The 22,077-nt window shown below is 32.3% G+C and overlaps 1 protein-coding gene across 1 annotated transcript in view; it reads left to right on the top strand.

The window, feature by feature from the left end:
• CDH19 (cadherin 19, type 2) overlaps positions 1–22,077 on the top strand; it is a 115,692-nt gene that overhangs the window by 36,198 nt on the left and 57,417 nt on the right. The window contains exons 2-4 of the mRNA XM_011974174.1: positions 3,339–3,643; positions 6,932–7,226; positions 21,874–21,993. Coding sequence (XP_011829564.1) covers positions 3,449–3,643; positions 6,932–7,226; positions 21,874–21,993 — 610 coding nt within the window. The 5' untranslated portion in view covers positions 3,339–3,448. The remainder of the gene's footprint in view (positions 1–3,338; positions 3,644–6,931; positions 7,227–21,873; positions 21,994–22,077) is intronic.

The following is a 22,077-nucleotide window of genomic DNA, read 5'->3' on the forward strand; positions in this document are numbered from 1 at the left end:
GTAACAAATGTGATTTGTTCAGGCCTGGCTATAGGCAGCTATAAAGACTTGACCTGGCAGTACAGTACTCACTGCGAAAACATTCCCTTGTCACACCAGATTTGATGCACAACCAGTGCACTGCACTGGCTGGAGGGAGTTGCAGTCAAGGAGACTGCCCCTTCTATTAGGTCACGCTCTTCTGTGTTTACATTCCTAGCCCCAGGGTTAAAGTGTAAGAGGGCTTTATCTGTGGCCTTGGGCAGAGCTCTTTCTCAAGAATTTCTGATGAGATTTCTCATCTGATGCATTTCTCAAGCATCTCCTTATTGACTAAAGTGGGTGAAACCTTGAAGACCGTTTCCCACTCTGACAATGTACTTAGTACTTTTTCACTCTTAACACTCCCCTTGCACTCCCCTGACCCCAGAGTCCATAAAATTGACTTAGTTGCTTGTAGCACTACCATTATAATGGAGTGATCCACACGTCTGTGCTTATCCTCTGATTCAATTAGAATGTTGTTCCATGGAGGAAATGGAAAAAGGACATGCAACAATTTCTTCGGTTTTAACTTCTTGCTTATACCATTGCAGTAAATGTCTAAAGGCTTACCTCTTTAACTTTTTACTTGTTCTTTGAATTAGCTTCTCCAATACCTGACAGCTCAGTTTCTTCTCTTTCAATTCAGCTGATCTCTTTATAAAAATCACTGTAGTTGTTGGAGAAAATCTCACTTAAATTGATTTCTTTTCATTTTCAATACTTTAAAAATGTTTCTGCACTGTCATTTGGCATGTATTGTTTGAGATGAGGCATCTGCTATCAACTTCATCTTTGTTATTCTGTATATAACATGTCATTGACTACCTTTCAGATTTTCTCATTATTAATGGTTTTGAGTAATTTAATCATGATGCGCCTTGGTATAGTATTTTTTAATATCTGCGCTTAAGTTGTGTTAAGCATTTTGCATGTATGAGTTTCTAAATTTCATTGGTTCTAGAAACTGCAATTGTACATAAATGAGAATATTTGAAATTGTCTCACAACTCAATGATAGTTTGTTCATTTTTAATTTTTTAACTTTTTCTCATTATGTTTTTTCAAATGATTTATACTTCTGTCTTCAATCTGTCTTTTTTCTCAGTGTGAATAATGTGCCATTAATAATATGCAGTGTATTTCATCACAAATGTTGTAGTATTATTCTCTAAAAGTTTAATCTTTATTTTATTTTCAATTTTTCTACTTAACACGTTCAAACTTTCTTCTGGTTTCTTGAACATATATTTTGTATCCTAGTCTACTAAAGATGTCATGCAATGGGAATTGGCTATGAATATGTTTGATGAATATTTTATATTACATCTAATCAAGCCCCTAAACATTTATTTAAAACACGGAGGATAAAGAAACATACTGAATCACACAACAGTGATACAATTATCAAAATTCAGACTATGTGAAACTCTATAGGACAAATAACCTTGACTCTTCAGCATATAAATGAAAAGAAAAATTAGAAACAGAGAGAGGAAATCTGTAGACCAAATGAGACTTGAGAAATGTATCAAAAACCTGTATTGTGTGAACATATTTAAGTCTTAATTCAAAGACAAAGATTTTTAATTTGAACACTATGAGTATTTTGTTATATTAAAAACTTTTTCTTAATTTTAAACTTTGACTTTGATTTTTAAGGGTATGTACACACACTTATGTAGCATTTATACTTGTGTATGTGTATGTGTGTGTGTGTGTGTGTCTTCAATGGTTAAAATGATATGAATTTGAAATTGATTTTAATATTAAAAAGTGAGCATGAATAGAGATGACACAATATTGACCATATGTTGGTAATTACTGAAGCAGGGTAATGATACCTAGGTATTCATTACAGTATTTTATATATCTTTATATGTATCAAAATACCATAATATAAAGTTCACAAAAATTATATTCACTGAAACACAGCCAGCTAACTTCATATCAGTGTTGGTGATAATTTGCCAAACTTATAAAAAGTATCTTTCTCATGAATAATATTGTACCAGTTCCAAATATTGTTATTCATCAGCTACCGCAAATACATATTTCAGCAATTTCTAAAGCACAGATTTATCTGAATTTCAAATACGTAACATAAAGATAAATTTCATCTTTTTCACCTCAGCTGAATTTCTCTATGACCTTCATTAAGTAAACTTTTAACAAGGAGTACATCTGCTTAAAGGGAGTACACCGGGACCACAGAATCCCTGTGTACTTTCTTAATTAGGTGTTTTTTAACAACTCTTCTTAACACGAGCCAAAGACCTAAAAAATCTCTAAGGAGTCATTCAAAAATACATGCAGAAGATTCAAAACATAATCATGCAGAAAAAGTCCTAACATGAACTCTGGCTTTTCTGTTGATTATATTATATTAAACTCCATTGTGAAGCTTACAAAATTATTTTTAATTCATGGAAGCCAAGGAAATACATCAAATTTGGCTGGATGTAGATGTTGGAAATGCAAAACTATTAAATTACATGTAAGGATTAGAATTACCCATCCTAAAGAGACAGCCTTGGTCAATGGAAAGTTTAAATGTAAAACTCAGTAGGCAGAGTATTTTGTTTTAGTATTTAAATAATAGAAGATACATCTCATATCATTCTTAAATATTATAAACATTCACCCATTCTTACCCAGGCACTATAATTTTATATTTATTGTCTTAAGATGATTTTTTGTTAAGCTGATAAACACTTCTTCCCCATATCTTTGAAATTTAAAAAGAGTAAATATCTTGCACAAGCTTTCTACTTAGTGTTTTATAGCATCAGTATAACTGATTATTGAATTCACCAGTTTTAAGCTGAATTGCCATTTTGTCTATTTAATTACTACATAAAACATCATAATTTGGGAAATTGGTTGAGGAAGCTTATGTCTATCAAATATAAAGAGGAAAAATATGACTTTTTTTCCTCCTGGATTGACTGTTGCTTTAATAAGAGAGTTGGAGTTTTACTGAGAAAGAATGGAGAAAGTAACCAAGTCAAAAAGAAAGGAAGTCTATCCCAATGTCAGCTGTCAATCAAGGAGACTCCCAGAGCAATCTTTCAACCTTCAGGCAGATTTATGACTGCAGTTGAAAACTAGCAGTGCCTGAGTGGAAATTTATAATTATTCTAATCAAATTATTACTGAGCTACAAAATATAATTAGCCAGCTTAATTGGAAGATCAATTAAATGTATATTTTTATTCCGTTTTTGTCATATGCAGAAGTTGTAACCTGTCTTTAGTAATTATGTGAGAAAATGTTATTTTAAAATGTCAAATGTTGTTTTGTTTCTGACGCTTTAGGTATATAGAAGATACACAGGAGCAAAAAACGATTATAAAAGAAAGCAAGATTTTTGTTTGTGACATCCTGTTTCTCTGAAGAGTAACAGTTGGAATCAAGAGTCAACACAATGAATTGTTATTTACTGCTGCCTTTTATGTTGGGAATTCCTCTCCTATGGCCTTGTCTTGGAGCAACAGAAAACTCTCAAACAAAGGAAGTCCAGCAGCCAGTGGGATCTCATGTGAGAGTGAAGCGTGGCTGGGTGTGGAACCAATTTTTTGTACCAGAGGAAATGAATACGACTAGTCATCACGTCGGCCGGGTACTTATTTATTTAAAATGTTATGGTAAATAGCACAACAATGTAAATAAATATGTTGGAGAAGTTTGGAGATTTGATGAGTTCCACATTTTGACAGTGAAACCACTGAAAAGCTTCAAACATCACATCAATAATTGTTTCAGATTTGCAAGCACCTAAAACATCCACTGAAATCTTGAAGAGGGATAGTTCTGGTTTTTAAATTTCATGTTAGTATCCCTTAGGAAAATGCAGCTCTCACTTTCAACATCTGGAAACTTGATGGTGTTATTTTTGGTAATGGATCTAAGCAATCACAGTGAGACAAATATCATTTACCAACGTATTTAGCCTGATTTTCTATTACGCTAAGTAGCTGTTGATTTACCCCTCATTCATTTTTAATGAAGCAGGTTAATACCATATTCTTTTACAATTAAGTAGCTTCAGGAGCCTACACACTTCAATTGTTTAGTAAAGTAAAAGGAATATTATGTTCACTTTCTTAAAAGAATATATTTTAAGAACAATTCCTTAATGAGACAAAGCAAATTCTATTTATGTTTTTGGTTTGTATTTTATTATTTGATTTCCTTTAAACAAAGGTGATTACAGTGTCATGTCCTTTTCCACAAGGCTTTTTCTCTAGATAAATGAACTGAAATAAGTTTAACTGCTAATTAACTGGCACTAAAATTTAATTGGGCCCAAAGGGTGAAGCACTCAAAATTTATTAACTCTCTTTTTCTAGCCCTTTCAGGAGAGCTGCAGTGTTAGCATGGTATCTGAATTCCACAGAACTTCACCTATGTTATCAGCCAAATGTATATGAGTACATTCAACCAAAACCTTAGATTAGGATTTTAGGCAAGTATTTCCAAATGTGTAGGGAGGAGGGTGTATTGTGAACACACACACACACACACACACACACACGTTATAAGTAATATTTCTCATCCCCTTTTATTTTTGATTTGAACTGCAGGTAAATAGTATGCACAGTTGGTACTAACAAGGTCCACAGTTAGGTGCTGACTCGGTAACTGAGTCTCTGGATACCTTTACAGTAGACTGCACAGAGTACCATAAGCTGTCCCATCACTGAATGGGGTGACAGGCTAAAATCAGCTGTTGACTTTTAGTAAATAAGGTGTTGTAGGAAAGTGCATCAGTGTAATTGGAACACAGGCTACCTCTGGGGCTGTCTCATTTTCTAGTTTGTTTGTTTCTATGCCCCACATGAATCTCTGGTTACCTCCTTTCGCACAGTGATTGGTTTTGCTTATTTTTCCACTCTATACAAATATTTATGAAACTACTCTGAAAAATGGTTTTCTGCTACACGAATTCATCAAGTTAAAACAAGCAGATCACTGATTTCAAAAAGAACAATAATGAATGTTTAGGTGCTTGTCAAAAGAGTTAGTAAATATACAATTTAGCTGATGTGTTCAAGATAACTCTCTTTGATCCATTTGTTTGAAAAATGATTAAGATTGGGAAGTACAATTAAGTGAAAATTTGAAGTGATGTTTGTTTAGCAAATCGATAGTAGCAGCCTAATTAGGAAAATACTTTTTGAATAGAAGTATAGAAATTGTATAATACTAGAAGCCATTTGATTGAAATGTGTTTAACATATGCATTTTGTGACACTAAAAGGCAAGTGTTCAAGTAAGCTTTTTCATTTTCCCTTAAATCTGGGTCTTAAAAATGTCAATCTTACTTGTCTTTGAAAATTACATGGCACATATACTTGCAATATATTTATTTATTACTAAACTTAATTTATCTTCATTATAATATCAAATAAATTATCAAACCATATTGAAATGATATCATTTAAAAAATATGAGCCATACATTGCTCACTTGATATATTGATTTGATTGTATAATTATTTTCCTCAATTTATTACATCATTGAATAAACAATTTCTTTTATGAATAATTAAGAACTACCAAATTAAAAGAGGTATTAGCAGAAAGACAATCTGGATGTTATTTTTCTCAATTTGCTTTGTTACATGGCATTGATATTCGGCACATTGTTGAAATTCAAAATTAGTTACTAATACCTTTAGCTTTTCTCCACAACCACATAGAAAGTGTATTAATTTATCCAGAAGAAGAAATTATAACTTGAGCCATCAGAAAAACCATGAATTTGTTTGCAACTGATTTCATGGTTATCTTTGTAAATTTGCAGAGGAACTCTTACTTTGAATAAGAGCATTTTCATAAATGGTGAAACAAGAAAATGTGGATTCACAATCAGGGAACCATGACATACTTCTCCTAGGTACAAATAATTTAGATATGAAAAGCTATACCGTCATTTTAACTATGTCAGAATTAGACTGTTTTTTTGTTACAGATAAATTAAAAATTCTAAATAATACCTCAACAGTATGAATGATGAACAAATTTACTTTGCTTTTGAAAATACGGAAATGAGTGCACAGGCTGAAAGTGTGTATTTGATAATTAGGTAGAATAGATTGAGAAGAAAGTTTTATACTTTCTGGCTAAAACCCAAGGGCTAAAGAACATGTAACTGAGTTGTTGTCAGTGGGGAATCTGAAATGTGACAGCCTCATAGAAGATTTGATAGCCTCATGGTGTAAATCCTAAATCTACACTACGATCATGTGACTCTGAAAAAAGTTTGTAAAACAAAATCTCACTTTTCTTCTCTATAGAAAAATTGATCATATCAATAATATGTATTTCATAATATTGATATGAGAATTAATTGAGAACACTAATAAAAAGCAATTTATAGATTTTATGACAAATAATAAGTAACTAAAGAACAGTCAAGATTATTTTTATCTTTATGAACCCTAATTTTCATCCTAATATTTTCTTGTTTCCATGCATTTCCAGCCAAGAGACAGAACATCAGTGTTTAGATGTCACCAAATTATCTTTCTATCTGTCTCTAGGACCCAGTCTAGTATAAATATTTGAGAGTATGGTTTTAGTGACTGATTATTTAATTATAAATCAAAATTGGACCAACTATGTTGTGCATAACTTACAAAAGAAGCTTTACTGTCCAATTAGTATTGTTTCTGTTAAGAATAATGAAATTTGTATAGTTCTTTATACTAAATATTCACTCTCCCCTCTCCCTGGTGATAGATTTTAATCTTCACATTTAATATTTTACCCCATTTAATGTAATATGGAAACAATATAAAATCATTAACTTGGAGAATAATTAACATACATAAAAAGAAAATCTTTATTTTGATTTGCCCATTTCAGATGTTTGGAAACTAAATGATCCCTCTTTCCATTTGCAGCTAAGATCTGATTTAGACAATGGAAACAATTCTTTCCAGTACAAGCTTTTGGGAGCTGGAGCTGGAAGTACTTTTATCATTGATGAAAGAACAGGTGACATATATGCCATACAGAAGCTTGATAGAGAGGAGCGATCCCTCTACATCTTAAGAGCCCAGGTAATAGACATCACTACTGGAAGGGCTGTGGAACCTGAGTCTGAGTTTGTCATCAAAGTTTCGGATATCAATGACAATGAACCAAAATTCCTAGATGAACCTTATGAGGCCATTGTACCAGAGATGTCTCCAGAAGGTATTGCATATTAATTTACATCAAAGATATATTAACAATGAAAGCAGGTTTAAAATTTCAAGGATATGTTTTGAAGTAGATGATTTAAGGTTCTATACTAGAACTTCCTTCTACAAATATGTTTAAGTAAAATATTTGAAAAATTAGACTATGCATCAAAATTTTGAAAAAATGATACTACACATTAATGTTATTAAAATACCTCAATCTTCACAGGAGTAAAAGAAGTTTAGACATGTTTATTTGAGCAATTCATAAATTTTTTAGCTTGTTCATTTACTAGGCTCTTAAGTACAAGAATTTCTTTTTCAAAACAAAATATATTTTTGTATTTCATAAAAGCAAATACGCTAATCCTGCAAGATATGCATATAAAAATAGGAAAAGTGAATTTATTAGACTCTACTGTGTATATCAAAACCATGAAAAAAAACCACTAAGACAAAAGCAAGTGGTTGAACACCTGTGCATGGCTGCATTTATTTGAAGATACTTTTCAAAACCCAGTGTTGTTGCTGTTAATATTTTAAATATAATGCATTTAGGAGAGAATGGTTTCCATAAGATATGAGAGTTGACTGTCTTGGAAATTAGAACTGTCTTTCCAGTAAAGGGGAAATTGTGATTATGCAAAACTTCTCTCAGTCATTCACTCAAAAAATTTTTGTAGCACAATATAATGGCATGTTTAATTACAAAATGTACTTAACAGTGACAAATAAATGTGATTTGATAATGGCCATTTTAAATTGTGGTAACATGTTTGTAACTACTTTACCTCATTACTTGATTCATTAGTCAATGATTTCAAAAATACGTATTTCATCATAAAATTTCCTGATTCTTCATTTTTAACATTCTAGGTAGGAATTTAAAGATGTATTTCTACATTGTTTGGAACATAGGTCTTTAAATACAGCAGAAACAAATTTGCCTGTGTAATATATATATCAAGACAAATTATTATTGGATGTAAATAGCAGTTTAAATTCCTCTGTTTTGGTAGCTAGGCAAAGAATCAGTTCATATGCCTCCTCCCCCTCCTCCTCCTCCTTCTCCCCCTTCTACTCCTTTCCCTTACTGCCCTCCCCTCTGTCTCCTTATTCCCTCTCTTCCTCCTTCCTCCCTCTGCTTCTTCCTTTTCTTCCTCCACAGCTGCTGCTGCTGCTTCTGCTGCTGCTGCTGCTGCTGCTTCCTCTTCCTCTTCCTCTTCCCCTTCCTCTTCCTCTTCCTCTTCCCCTTCCTCTTCCCCTCCGCCTCCCTCTCCCCCTTCGTCGTCGTCGTCTTCTTCTTCTTCTTCTTCTTCTTTTGCTGCTTCTTCTTCTTCCTCCTCCTCCTCCTCCTCCTCCTCCTCCTCCTCCTCTTCTTCTCCTAGCATTTATTACGGACCTAACATGCTAGGAATCTTCCTTTGAAACTATAGATAAAATTGTGAAGGAGATAAAGGAGTTACCTGCTAATATGAAACATATTTCAGTTATATACAAATAAGAAATAATTATTTTAATTAAAGGAGGTAATATATGATCATGTATAGTATAAAAGTGTTATGTATGGGTGAGGTATGATGATTATTAATTGTCTGGAGGAAATGGGACATTTTAGGAGGTGATATTTGAGGTGAATTATACAAAGAGGCCATCCATGCCACATTCTAGGAAAAGAGAATTCATAGCAGAGTGCTCAGGACTGCATATATCAACATGGGAATCATCGACATACAGCACGCATGTCAGGCATGACAATGAATGAGATCCCTTTGGCAGAGAGTGTAGCTGGAGAAGAGAAAAGCATCCAGGCTGACTTGACTGTTAAGCAAAAAGCAGTCGGCAAGCAAATTAGATGAGTGGGATTGGCGAGTGTTGTAGGAAGAAGGGAAAGATATGAGAAAAAATGTTCCAAAAGAAGAGATCCCTTAACCATGTGGAATGCTGCTGTGAGGCTAAGATTAAGGCAGTGTTGACTTTTGATTTGGTGAGTTGAAGACTCCTGGTTTTTTGATAAGTACAGTGGTTTAATTTGTGCTATTACAGTATGCTGAAGACTGTTGTATGGCATAAAAGGAAGAATAAGAGGAAGTAATGATTTAAGCCAAGTCTAAAAGGTGTTATGCCACAGGGAGAAAATGAAATGTGAGATGCTAGGTAGAAAAAGATGAAGGTCAAGAGGATTTTTTGCTTGTTTACAACTATTCAATTTTTTTTTAAGAAAGGAAAATGAACAACACAGTTATATACTATGGGGAATGATCCCAGAGAATAATATTTTTTGAAGCAAAATAAAAGGGATATAACCTCTATAAAATTGTTCTTGAAAAAAAAAAAAAAAAAAAGAAAGAGTCATGGAATCCATTGTACTTATAGAAGGGACAGATTATAGATTAACATATTTGTTCATAACAAATCAGTTAATAAACATTTCTATTTTATCAGTGAAGCATAATACGAAGGCAGTAATTGAGAGTGCATGGGTAAAATTTTAGTTAGAGAAGAGGAGCTACAAAACAGCCATTTTACAGAGTTGGGTAGTGAGCCCGCAAGAGAATTATTGGTATCATGGTATCAGTGCAGCCCCACTGTAGGTATTCAGAGGGATTGCAAAAGATGGTTTATTCTATGCAATATCTGGCAACTACAAATCTTTTTGTGCATTGCAATTTGAGATATACGTATAAATTTTATTTTCAGTTTGTGTAATCAGTACATACTGTGTGAATGCCAGTTAGGGTCCAGGCTGTGTATGAAATCATGCAAGAACTAATGAGCACTTTGTATACCTTTCCATGAGAGGGAGAGGCCAACTGAGTGATGGTCAGCTGCTATTAGAAATGTTATATAATATGGAAATAGGGGAATATTTCTATTGCTTTGCCAACCTTGTAGCAATGGTTTCCTTCTGAAGCATTCATGCATTTTTGTTGACTGTGAAGTAAATAAATCAATTGATAAAATTATATGTGATTTATCTTTTTTCTCAATCTCAATATTAAATTAATGTATACTGTGGATTGTATTACCTAAATATAACTTTAATTCTTCGTTATCTTCCTATATCCACAGCTTAAGTTTTTGAATATTGACCTTAATTCCAAATTTCCTAGCCAGCTACTTTATTATTCAAAACAACTATTGCAAACATTTTACTATTTCTTTTTGTTACATATATTTCTGTGGTATTCAAGTGAACTGCCTATTACTATATCTGAATCTGCACTTGAACTCAGAATTTGGTTTGAATTACTGAAAGGAATCCATATTTCATTATGTCATGAGATAAAATCAAGAAAATTATTAACAACTTGTTGCTTATTAAACACACATTTATTTACAAATAATGATGGACTTTTACTGATGGCATTTATATTTGAAATGCAATTACTTTCAAACTAGAACTTTCAAGTAGAATTGAGATAAGACATTATGTTTTCCCACTTGTCATTTTGGATTTGCAAAGTTATTATTTTTCTGCCATACAAAAATATAAGATTTATTAGACCACACGTAATAGAATGAGGTTTGGAAGGATTGAATAAATAAATGAATGGGTACCTGGGTGGACAAAACTGCTAAATAAGAGATTAGAATAGTTTAGGCTGTAAATAGAAGATATCAGGAGATGTGTAATTCAGGGAAAGCATTCTGAAATTGTATCTGAATAGCCAGTCTATCATGTATACAATCTTCATTTCAATAATAGTTGCTAGTTTTACCTAAAACCTTATAATGTCAAAGAAAAGAAGGGGCATTTAAAATACATGTAATATTCTACTTAATAAACAGTTAAGACAAAGCACAGTCGGGTAACTTACCTTCTGCAAGTCCTGTACAAAATCCTGCTAAAAGTGAAACATGCTTTAGCCAGTTACATTACGTGGAAAATAGCCATAATAAATAAATATTGATATTGTACACATTATGAACGATTATTAGTGTTAATACACTTTCTTTGTTTATATGTTTGTGTATGTGCAAATGTAAAAGGAATATTTAAAACCTCACTTCTTTAAAATTTAGTTTCACATATTTCTGCCTAAAAAAGCAAGGAAGATATATTGTCTAGTAAAAATATTCTCTATCCACTCTCTTTGGAGCTTTTCCAAATAAATATCCTCCACCAAATTTTTCATAGCTGTGGTCACTTAGGGCATCATTTTAATATTAGCAAGTGTCCAACATTCTTCACACTTGCAGTGACCATTTACTTTTATTTTCAAAACCAGATGCTTTTGAAAATGAATGAGAATAACTAATGAGTAAGAGTCTGTTTACCTTACTATTTAAGGAAGCTTATTATGGCATTTCAGATTTTAAATTCAAATATAGTAGGTTATAATGATCTCTGTAATTATTATACAATATTTTAAGTTGCATTTTTTGGAAGAGCATACAGAAAATTTAATATTCTTCATCATCAATATGACACAATATGTCATAAAGGAGAAGTTTTATAGAAATATTAAATTCACCTTAATCTTTGCATTTAAAATCTATACAAATTTAATTTCAGTTAATTCTCAGGAAAATAAAAATCACTAATTTTAAAAATTTATCACATTTGAAAATTAGATTCCATAAATATCTTGCCTTTGGGCACATGTGTTGAACATGATTGAGACTGGGATGAATTTCTCTTCTTATCCTTCTGAATATATTATTGTTTGATTTCTTAAACACAGTCTAATTTGTTTTACTTAAATTCCATGAACTCAGATTATAAAAAGTAGAAGTGTCAAAAATACAGCACAAAAATAATAAAAATGACCTAGTTTATAGGTGACTATGAACAGAAAAATAAAACATTTGAAGAATGCTTTGCCCAGTTAAGATGACAAGTGGGAAAATATTATCTGTTTCTTGAGTTTCATCTCGAGACTTTAGGTTGTAGAGTAATTGCAACTCAAGTATAAATGCAGCAAGAATGGGTCAATCAGTACTGGTAGAAAAATAATTATCCTTGTACTAATAAAATTAGTTCCCAATGTGAAGCAGTGAACAGATACACCTATAAAATTATTATGTCATGTATTTGATCACTTGATCGCCTATTCATCTTGTACCTGTTTTATTGTTGCAGAAATTACTGATGCAGAGTGTGGATCACTATAATATTATTTGATTTGCATTGCTTTACAGTTGACAATTTTACAACCCAATATCTCAATAAATTTGTTTCAGATTAATCAAAGTATACTTGTACTAAAACTGGATGTAAAAATAGCTTTTCCATTACATTTTTATCTACATTGTAAGAAAAGAATGGTGAGTCTTCTTACTATTGAATTCAAAGCCAATAAAATATAACATAGTAAAGTAAATGTCATTTTGAAATCTACAGCTGAAATCTTAGCATTCAAACACTATACTGTACTGTGGCAACTGTACTTTAGCATTCCATAATAAATGTAAGCTTTAATTATAAAATGCCCTTGCCACAGGTTGCTAATTTCTCTATTGCCTACATAATATCTAAATTAGTCTGCATGTGAAAATTTTTCACTTTTTATGAGTTTTTGTTTGTATGCCTCCCGTAATCCCCAGTGGATAAAACATTCTATGTGATACAGAGGAGGACATCATTCAATAAAGATTTGTAAGCCATGTTAAACATCTGCATGAGAATAGTTAATTCCTCAGGATAACTCCTGGTTAATAATAAAACTTACATAACTCAGCAGAGACGGAGTCACACTACCTTTACCTCAGGTTTTACTCACTGATGGCAGAATACATCTGATGTTTGGATAAATTATTATTGATGCTTCCATTAATGCTCTCAATCTTTAAATTTTCTATGTAGTTTTATACAGGTTAGCACCTTAAAACATTACCAGAATGCTTCATTTCACACACACACAAAAATATTATCTTCTGTTAAGATGCTATTATCACACTAAAATTTTCTGTCATAAAAATGAAAAATATACCAGTAAATGCAATTTCTAGAGATGACCAAACTAACACTTTCCTTTCAAGCATGTGGTACAAGTTTACATCCTGTGTCACCTACGTCAGTGGTCCCCAACAACCAGGCCACGGACTGGTACTTGTCTGTGGCCTCTTAGGAGCCAGGCTGCACAGCAGGAGGTGAGCAGCAGGGAAAAGAGCTAAGCCCTATTTGTATTTACAGCCACTCCCCGTGGCTTGCATTACCACCTGAGCTCCTCCTCCTGTCAGATCAGTGGCAGGATTAGATTCTCATAGGAGTGCAAATCCTATTGTGAACTGCACAGGTGAGGAAGCTAGGTTGCATGTTCCTTATGAAAATCTAATGCTTAATGATCTGTCACTGTCTCCCATCGCTGCCAGATGGGACTATCTAGCTGCAGGAAACCAAGCTCAGGGCCCCCCACTGATTCCTCATTACGGTGAGTTGTGTAGTTATTTTATTATGTATTACACCGTAGTAATAGTAGAAATAAAGTGCACAATAACTGTAATGCACTTTAAGCATCCCCAGACCATCCCCATGCTCACTCCCCACTCTGACCATGGAAGAATTGTCTTCCATGAAACTGGTCGCTGGTGCCAAAAACGTGAATGACCACTGACCTATATTACAGTAAGTTTCTGCAAAGACTGTGACTGATAAAATAAGCAAAGCCAAATACTGTGTTGAACTTACTTTTATAAAGACCTTTTGCAATGAAAAGTTGCCAAGATTCGGAAACTAGCTAGAAATACATAATTAATGTTTGAAATTTGCAATCATGAAAAGTCTCTCCACAGTAAGACAAACAATGTCAACTATCCACACAACAATGGAACCCAAGATGATTACAGTAATAATTATATTTGTATGTTTATTATCAGAATAAGTGAACTGATACGCTACTCTAATTAAAATACGATTCTAAGAGAATTTTTTTTTCTAAGTACACTTTTGTTCACTTAGAATGGATACAAACTACAAGTCGTTTTGATTATTCACATTTGCAAATACCACCGCCACCTCTGATCCAGCCACAGTGACCCCACTCAGGGTTGCATGCTGAACTTTGGAACCTTCAGTCCCCCAAAAAAGCATTTTCTCACTCTCTTGTTTACATTCGTTGCTAATTTGATTACAAGGATCTCATTAATTTAAACTTTTCAGAGTTCCCATCATTTGGTAGTTACCCAATTCTGCTTACTGGATGGTGTATTGGGGGGAAATAATATAGGACTTAAGGCTGTGGCAATTCAATGTACACAATTCGTGCTACATTATTTCCATTTTGTATGCTATCCTAGTGGTCATTTTATATTGTCACTGTTGTTTTAAGGTAGACTGAGTGATCAGATCTCCAGTTTTACCCAAGACAGTTCTGCTTTACTCCTATTTTTCTGTCATCATGTCCTAGAATCATTTGTCCCGGATTTCTTGTTTTTTAAAATGACTATTATTAAGTCATTAAAATAAGCCAGAGTGAATTTGCAAACATTTGCTTTGTACTTGTAGCTTCTTCCATCGAGTGTGAGAAACAATGTGTCAGACAAATGAGCAAAAAATAAACTTCTCTTAAGACTTAGTTAAATCTGAAAGGAGGACAGTGATAACACAAGGCACTGTATGATAAAATAGTTAACTAAGAAACTCATTAAATGATGTAAATACTGATGAAGAATATTCTTCTGGTTCTATATTTAATGTTAAAATCTTTTCTAAAAAGAAAGAATTTAATTTTTGATTCACTAATGTAGTGAGATCCACTCTGCAAGTATTAATGCTCTCAGAATAAAATGTTCATCAAATGAATGAAGAGAGGCAAAGAGGTTAGAAATAAATGACCTGTACCATGCTTCACGTTCTTATCAGATAATGCACCCTAAATATGCTACCCTACTTCAGTAGAGTAAGAACAATCAATCCATCCTGGGTAGAGGAACAAAAAATATGTTTAACAAATTGAAAAAGAGATTTGGGCATTGAGAAAAATATAAAATTCGCCAGGCCTAAATATATGTTTTCCACAAATATCATATACATATATTTGCCCTGATTCTGAAATTTTTGCTTTTCCCCGTCTATTTTTCTTTTTTTCTGAAAGTTTTATTACTCTAATATTTATATTCTTATGTTTCTTATTATTTAACTTTCACATTTGGATCTACCATCTGTTTTAAACTGATATTTGTGAATGGTTTAAAGCAGGTGCCAAATTTTATATCCCAAAATTGGTGTTAGATAGATGGACAGATAAATGGAGATATCAAACTGACCCTACAGAATTTACTGAAAAGTTTCCCTGATGTCCATCTTTGCCACCTTCTCATGAAAGCGTTCTCTATATTTGTATAATCTTATCTCTGATTCTCTAGTTGACTCTACTAGCTATTCATTGCTCCAGGGCAAATATTATTGTCTGAACTACTGTAGTTTCGTCCTAGGCGTTTGCTCCTTATTAATGAAACTCCTATAGGTATTCTTCTTCAATAAAATTGCCTTGCAGAAGTTGCAGTGTTCAGACCATGCCATTACACTCCAGCCAGGGCAACAGAGTGAGACTTCATCTCAAAAAAAAAAAGACAAAAACAAAACAAAGCAAACAAACAAACATAAAATGCCTTGGCCATGCTTGGTCCTTGTTTTTCCATACAAATTTTATTTATTTTTTAATTGTCTTTCCAAGTTAACCATTTATACAATCTACCAGGATTTTGATTGAGACAGCTTTTAAGTTGTGTATCTTTTTTATTTTTAAGTAGTCATCTAATTCCTAAATCCAGTATTTTCATCTGTTTACTTATGCCATTAATTTATCTTTAGTTGTTTTACAGAGGTTATGATTTTTGTTTAAATATTCCTGAATATTTTATTTCTTTTCATATATATTATATATTTAACTAAAACAAGTTTCATGAATATATATACCAGAGTGTGTGTGTGTATATATATATACATATATTTTTAAAATTCACTTTTATATATCTTTTGTGTTCCTGTTGACTTGTTAAATTTATGAATTTAATATTTTTCTGTAATTATATGCATATTTTATTTGATTTTCTACCAAAAAATATTATTGACTTTAATTATTTAATTTTATTTATTCTTTTCCAATATTTATTTATCTACCTGTCTATAAATGCGTTAGAACTGCATGGTATTGCCTCATTGCATTGTCTAGGAAGTTCAATACAATGCTGAAAAAAAATAATAGTGACAGAAAAACATTTTTTTCCTTTTATTATTGCAGAGGAAAAGTTTTAACACTTCACAATTAAATATAATTACTGTCAAGTCTTAAAAGCATTCATTATCAGATTCAGAACGTTTCCTTTCATTCTTAATTTTTAAAAAGTTTTTATTGCAAATGAAAGTGGATTTTTAGATGTACTTTATATGTTTTTGTAAATTTTTCTCCTTATATATATAAAAAATTGAAATATATTTTCCATGGAAGTACAATTTTAAAAGTTTCAAGAGGATACAGATATGGCCTTTATAAACAGTGGTTCTTATGTAGAATAGTAGTCATAATATTTCAGAGCACAACAGCAATTCATAGTGGGTTGTTTTTAGGAAATGGGATGACCGGGAATGGGAGCCACATTTCTCATCAACCAGAGGCAGAGTGATTCTGACAGTAAACAGTAATCAGGACATGATGGAAGTAATTACGTAAGCCTAGAAATCCTCCAGTACCTGAGAAGAGCATTGTGGTGGTATTCATTATGACTTAAACATGACACAGTGCTGATATTACAGACAAATGCTGAAATACTTACATATGTTCTTATAAAAATTATGTAGGAATTAAACATTCGTTGTCTAAACCAACAAGTATTGGTTAACCTATATTTAACTAGGAAAGGAGCACTATAAGACAATTGATCATTTCCACTGAAAGACACTTTATTGGTTTCATAGTAATGTTTTCAATTTTATGTGGACTATAATCTAATTCCTAACTACAGGTGAATGTACAAATTGATTCGCTTACAAATAACAAGTCTTCATAAAAATATAAATATTTACTATTGTGTTAAATATTTTTATATTGCTTTCTGCTTTTATATTTAATTATTATTATGATCTATTTATGTTACTTGACTATTTCTTGAGGATTTCTGCAGAATATAGGTTACTGATTAGGAAAACATACAGGCTTAATTCTCTTTTAAAAAAATAGAAACTAAGAGGATTTAAAATTGCTTAAACTGTATTTTATAAATCGTGGTGTCAATAATAACTGAAAGAGGAAAAAGAAAGTAGGAAATAGCTAAATAAAATAAAACAAAGATAATTAGGTCCTATAAAAATCAAACATTGCTAAGATTCATCTAAATTTTACAGCCAACATTTCCAAGGCATGAGTAAAAATTAAGAGAGAAACTACAAGCACTAAATATTTGGAAATACTGCTGCATATATTTGTCCTCTTAATTTAGATATATATGTTATATATAATATATTATATTATATTATATCTAATTATATGTAGCAAAGTATATCTAATTTATATCTAATATATATAGCAAAGTCCTTTGGTAAGGATTATCAATTATATATAATATATAAAGCAAAAAACAATTATATGTAATAAATAATTTATAAATTATATATTATATATAAATTAAGAGGGCAAATACATATACACACACATATATATATATTAGATACAGATATATAATTAGTTACAGATTTATGTCTGTCGGCCAGACTGGAGTGCAATGGTGCGATCTCTGAATGCTGCAATCTCTGCAAGGCAGTTTTATTGAAGAAGAATACTTACAGGAGTTGCTCTAATAAGGAGCAAAGGCCTAGGACAAAACTACAGTAGTTCAGAGAATAATATTTGCCCTGCAGCAATGAATAGCTAGTGGAGCCAACTAGAGAATCAGAGATAAGATTATACAAATATAGGGAACCCTTTCATGAGAAGGTGGCAGAGCTAAACATCAGGGAACCTTTTCAGTAAATGTGCATCTATACACACGCACACACACACATATGTGTGTGTATATACATGTGTGTGTGTGTGTATATATATGCACATTTGTGTATATACACATGTGTGTGTATATATATACACACACACACACAATTACTTAGATCTACGTGTGTGTGTGTACATATATATATGCCTCTATATACACATAAGCATCTTCTCACACACACAAATGTAAGGAATGAATCACTTAATACTCACTGATAGTCCTTACCAAAAAGTAAACATTTCTAAAACATTGTTGAGTTAATCCAATTCCATAGCCTTGGTTCTTTTAAAATGCCACAAGGTTCATAAGAAAGAATAGTAAATATTTCCCCAGAAATTAAAATTCCCATCAAATTCATATATGAGTGGTATTCTGAATATTTATAATATCACAGTTTTTATCCACTAAAATTTCTAAGACTTTGACGTTTTAGATTTTCTACACACTCAGAGAAATTATTTTGTGTAATCTATTAACAGGCTACATTAGATTCCCCACTTAGCAGAGAACAAGAGAAAAATGTTGAAGAAGTATCTTTTGGTTACAAGTAAATGAAGCTTCAGTAAAAAATGTTCACTTGCTCTGGCATGTCACTGCCTCTTTACTCTCTATGGGTCAGGTCAAGAGGAGACCTGAGAGAACAGGTGTACAGTAGGTTACTGAGCAGGCACAATAATCCAGGTGTGTGTAAGGAGTACACATTGGCATCAGATACAAAGGGAAATCAAGAGAAATGAGAGGTTTTTCCATGTCTTTGCTATTGTGAATAAGTCTGCAGTGAACATGGGAGTGCAGATATATTTGCTAGTGGTGTATTTCATTTTCTTTAAATAAATACCCAGTAGTGGGATTGCTGGGTGATATAATAGTTCTATTGTTAATTTCTTTAGGAACCATCATATTGTTTTCCATTATAGCTACATGAATCTACATTCTCACCTACAGTGCACAAGTGTTCCCTTTTCTCTATACTCTCACCAACACTTGCTATCTCTTGTCTTTTTAATAATAGACATCCTAAGAAGTGTGAAGTGATATTTCATAGTGGTTTTTATTTGCATTTTCATGATGATTAGTGATGTTGAGAACCCATTCATATAACCATTGGCCATTTATTTGTATGTGTCTTCATTGGAGATATGGCTATTCTGGTTCTTTGCCAATTATTTAATCTGGTTATTTGACTTTTTGCTGTTGAGTTGTATGAGTTCTTTTAAATAAATCCCTTATCAGATAGAGGAATAAATAAAGAAACTGTGTTATATATTTATAAAGGAATATTATTAAGTATTGTCAAGGAAGAAAATCTTGCCATTTGCCACAACATGGATGAGTCTGGTGGACATTATGCTAAGTGAAATAAGCCAGACGCAGAATAAAAATATTGCATGATCTTACTTATATGTGGAATCTTTAAAAAAGTTCAATGTACAAAGATAGAGAATAAAATAACACGTAGGGGGTATGAGGAGGGAGGAAATGGAGAGATGTAAGTCAAAGAATACAAAGTAACAGATATGTAAGATAAACAAATCTAGAAATCTAATGTACAACATGAGGACTATAGTTAATAATATTGTATTATATTTGAGATTTGCGATGGGTGAGTAGATTATACTTGCTCTTTCCATGCACACACAAAAATGAGTAACTTTGTGAGATGATGGATATAATTTGCTTCACTATAGTAACCACATTAATATCTATATGCATAACATATTGCATACCTTGAATATATATAATAAAATTTATTTTATAGAAAAAATGTGCTAAAAAAACTGGACTGGAAAAAAGAACCTCACTGTATGACATATTTCTGTCATCAAAGTGTGAGGTCATCTTTTGTGAGTCATTGCATTTTCTGGACTTCTTTGTTCTCATTTGTATAGTACTAGCTTAAGGGCTCTAAAGACTTATATTTCTAAAATGTATGTTAGTCAACTCTACAAATGTTATGATTTTGATGATGGTGTCTGAAACCAAAGATAGGAAATATAGTTCTAGAAACCAGGCATGGGAACCCCTTATGGAAAGAAATGATAAAGGATTATAATGAGGAAATGTGGTAGAAGTAAGTGGATCGGTGCATAGAAGGATAGTTAAAGGAACAAGTCTTGCCAAATATAGATCAATGAAAGTGATGGTCCCTATGAACTATTTTGTTGGAACAACTTTTCAAAATTACTAAATAAATTCACTTTAAAATATCTGAAACTAGTAAGTGTGTACAAGTTGAGTGGTTGAAGGAATTGAATAAGTTTTGGAAAAGAGAGGCAAAGAGTTTTCTTCTCATGCATTTTATTGTTCTTGATTTTGAATCAAATAAAAGTATTACCCATTAAAATTATATGAATAAGAAGAAATTCTGCTTCAATAAAATATGCTGTATGATATTAAAACAAATATTAAACAGCATTATAAAATGTTAAGACAAAACGGCAAAGCATATATACTACTTAGGACCACAGTGAAAGCTTCATGTTAGTGAAGTATAGAATGGATTCCTATTAGAGTGTATCAGTTTATAAAATTGGGCTGTGATGAGAAAATTCATGATGCCAGCTGTAAACAAAACCACAGAAGCTATTTAATTTTGTGTCATTCGTGTTGCCATTCTTATTGACACAGTACATAGTGTTTCAACAAATACATATTTCCAACAAGATCCATGACATTCAATTCCATGTTTACAGAAAGATACTTTGAAAGCTCAATATTTTTAAATAAATATATATTTTTTAAATTTGAGCACTAGACTGGGTGCAGTGGCTCAAACCTGTAATCCCAGCACTTTGGGAGGCCGAGACGGGAGGATCACGAGGTCAGGAGATCGAGACCATCTTGGCTAACATGGTGAAACCCCGTCTCTACTAAAAAAATATATATATATATGAAAAACTAGCTGGGCGAGGTGGTGGGCACCTGTAGCCCCCGCTACTTGGGAGGCTGAGGCAGGAGAATGGCATAAACCTGGGAGGCGGAGCTTGCAGTGAGCTGAGATCTGGTCACTGCACTCCAGCCTGGGCGACAGAGTGAGACTCTGTCTCAAAAAAAAAAAAAAATATCTGAGCAATAATTTTAAATGTATAAATAATTATTCCATATGATTTCATTTCTTGTTACTGAATTTTAATGAGAATGCTTATGTTATCAATATCTGCAAGGTTTTACTTGCTTTTTAAAAAATTCATCAAAGCAAGTAGGTATATTAGAGAAGAGAATGAAAGGAGCTAAATAATCATGCCCATCCTCGTCCTCAACTGAATCCTCTTTCAAGCTTAATTCAATAATCGTTGTAAATATTTATCAACCTTCTCCAATTTGTTTAAGGTACATACTACACTCTAGTTTTTGGTGAAAAGCACTTCCAAGTTCCTTTTAATTTCTCCACTAATAATACACCTTGGAAAAGTTTATGATTTACAAATTACACATTACAGTGAATTGTTTAATAGCTACATTTTATTAGGCCACCAATCTATATGTTGAATATTCCATATTGCATATGGGGATTAGGAATATTTTATATTAAAAGTTATATTCTTTTGCCTGAAAAAAAAATAAAAAACAGCAAAAAAATACATTACTTTTACAATTAAGAACAAGGAGGTGAATTGAGCTTTCATTTTGTAACAACGTCTTGCTTGGTAAAGAAAGACCGCTTCATAGAACTGAATTCATCCTGAATAAGACCACAGTCTTAATTTACTGTATTATGTTCTCTTTAGGAACATTAGTCATCCAGGTAACAGCAAGTGATGCTGATGACCCTTCAAGTGGTAATAATGCTCGTCTCCTCTACAGCTTATTACAAGGCCAGCCATATTTTTCTGTTGAACCAACAACAGGTATTTGTGAATGAAACAAGCAAAGTTTAACATGATTCTAAAGAAGGCAATTGTCAGCAAAAATTATCTGCTTAGAAACATGTT

The sequence above is a fragment of the Mandrillus leucophaeus genome, unplaced genomic scaffold (assembly GCF_000951045.1).
Source record: "Mandrillus leucophaeus isolate KB7577 unplaced genomic scaffold, Mleu.le_1.0 Scaffold142, whole genome shotgun sequence".
Lineage (NCBI taxonomy): Eukaryota > Metazoa > Chordata > Mammalia > Primates > Cercopithecidae > Mandrillus > Mandrillus leucophaeus.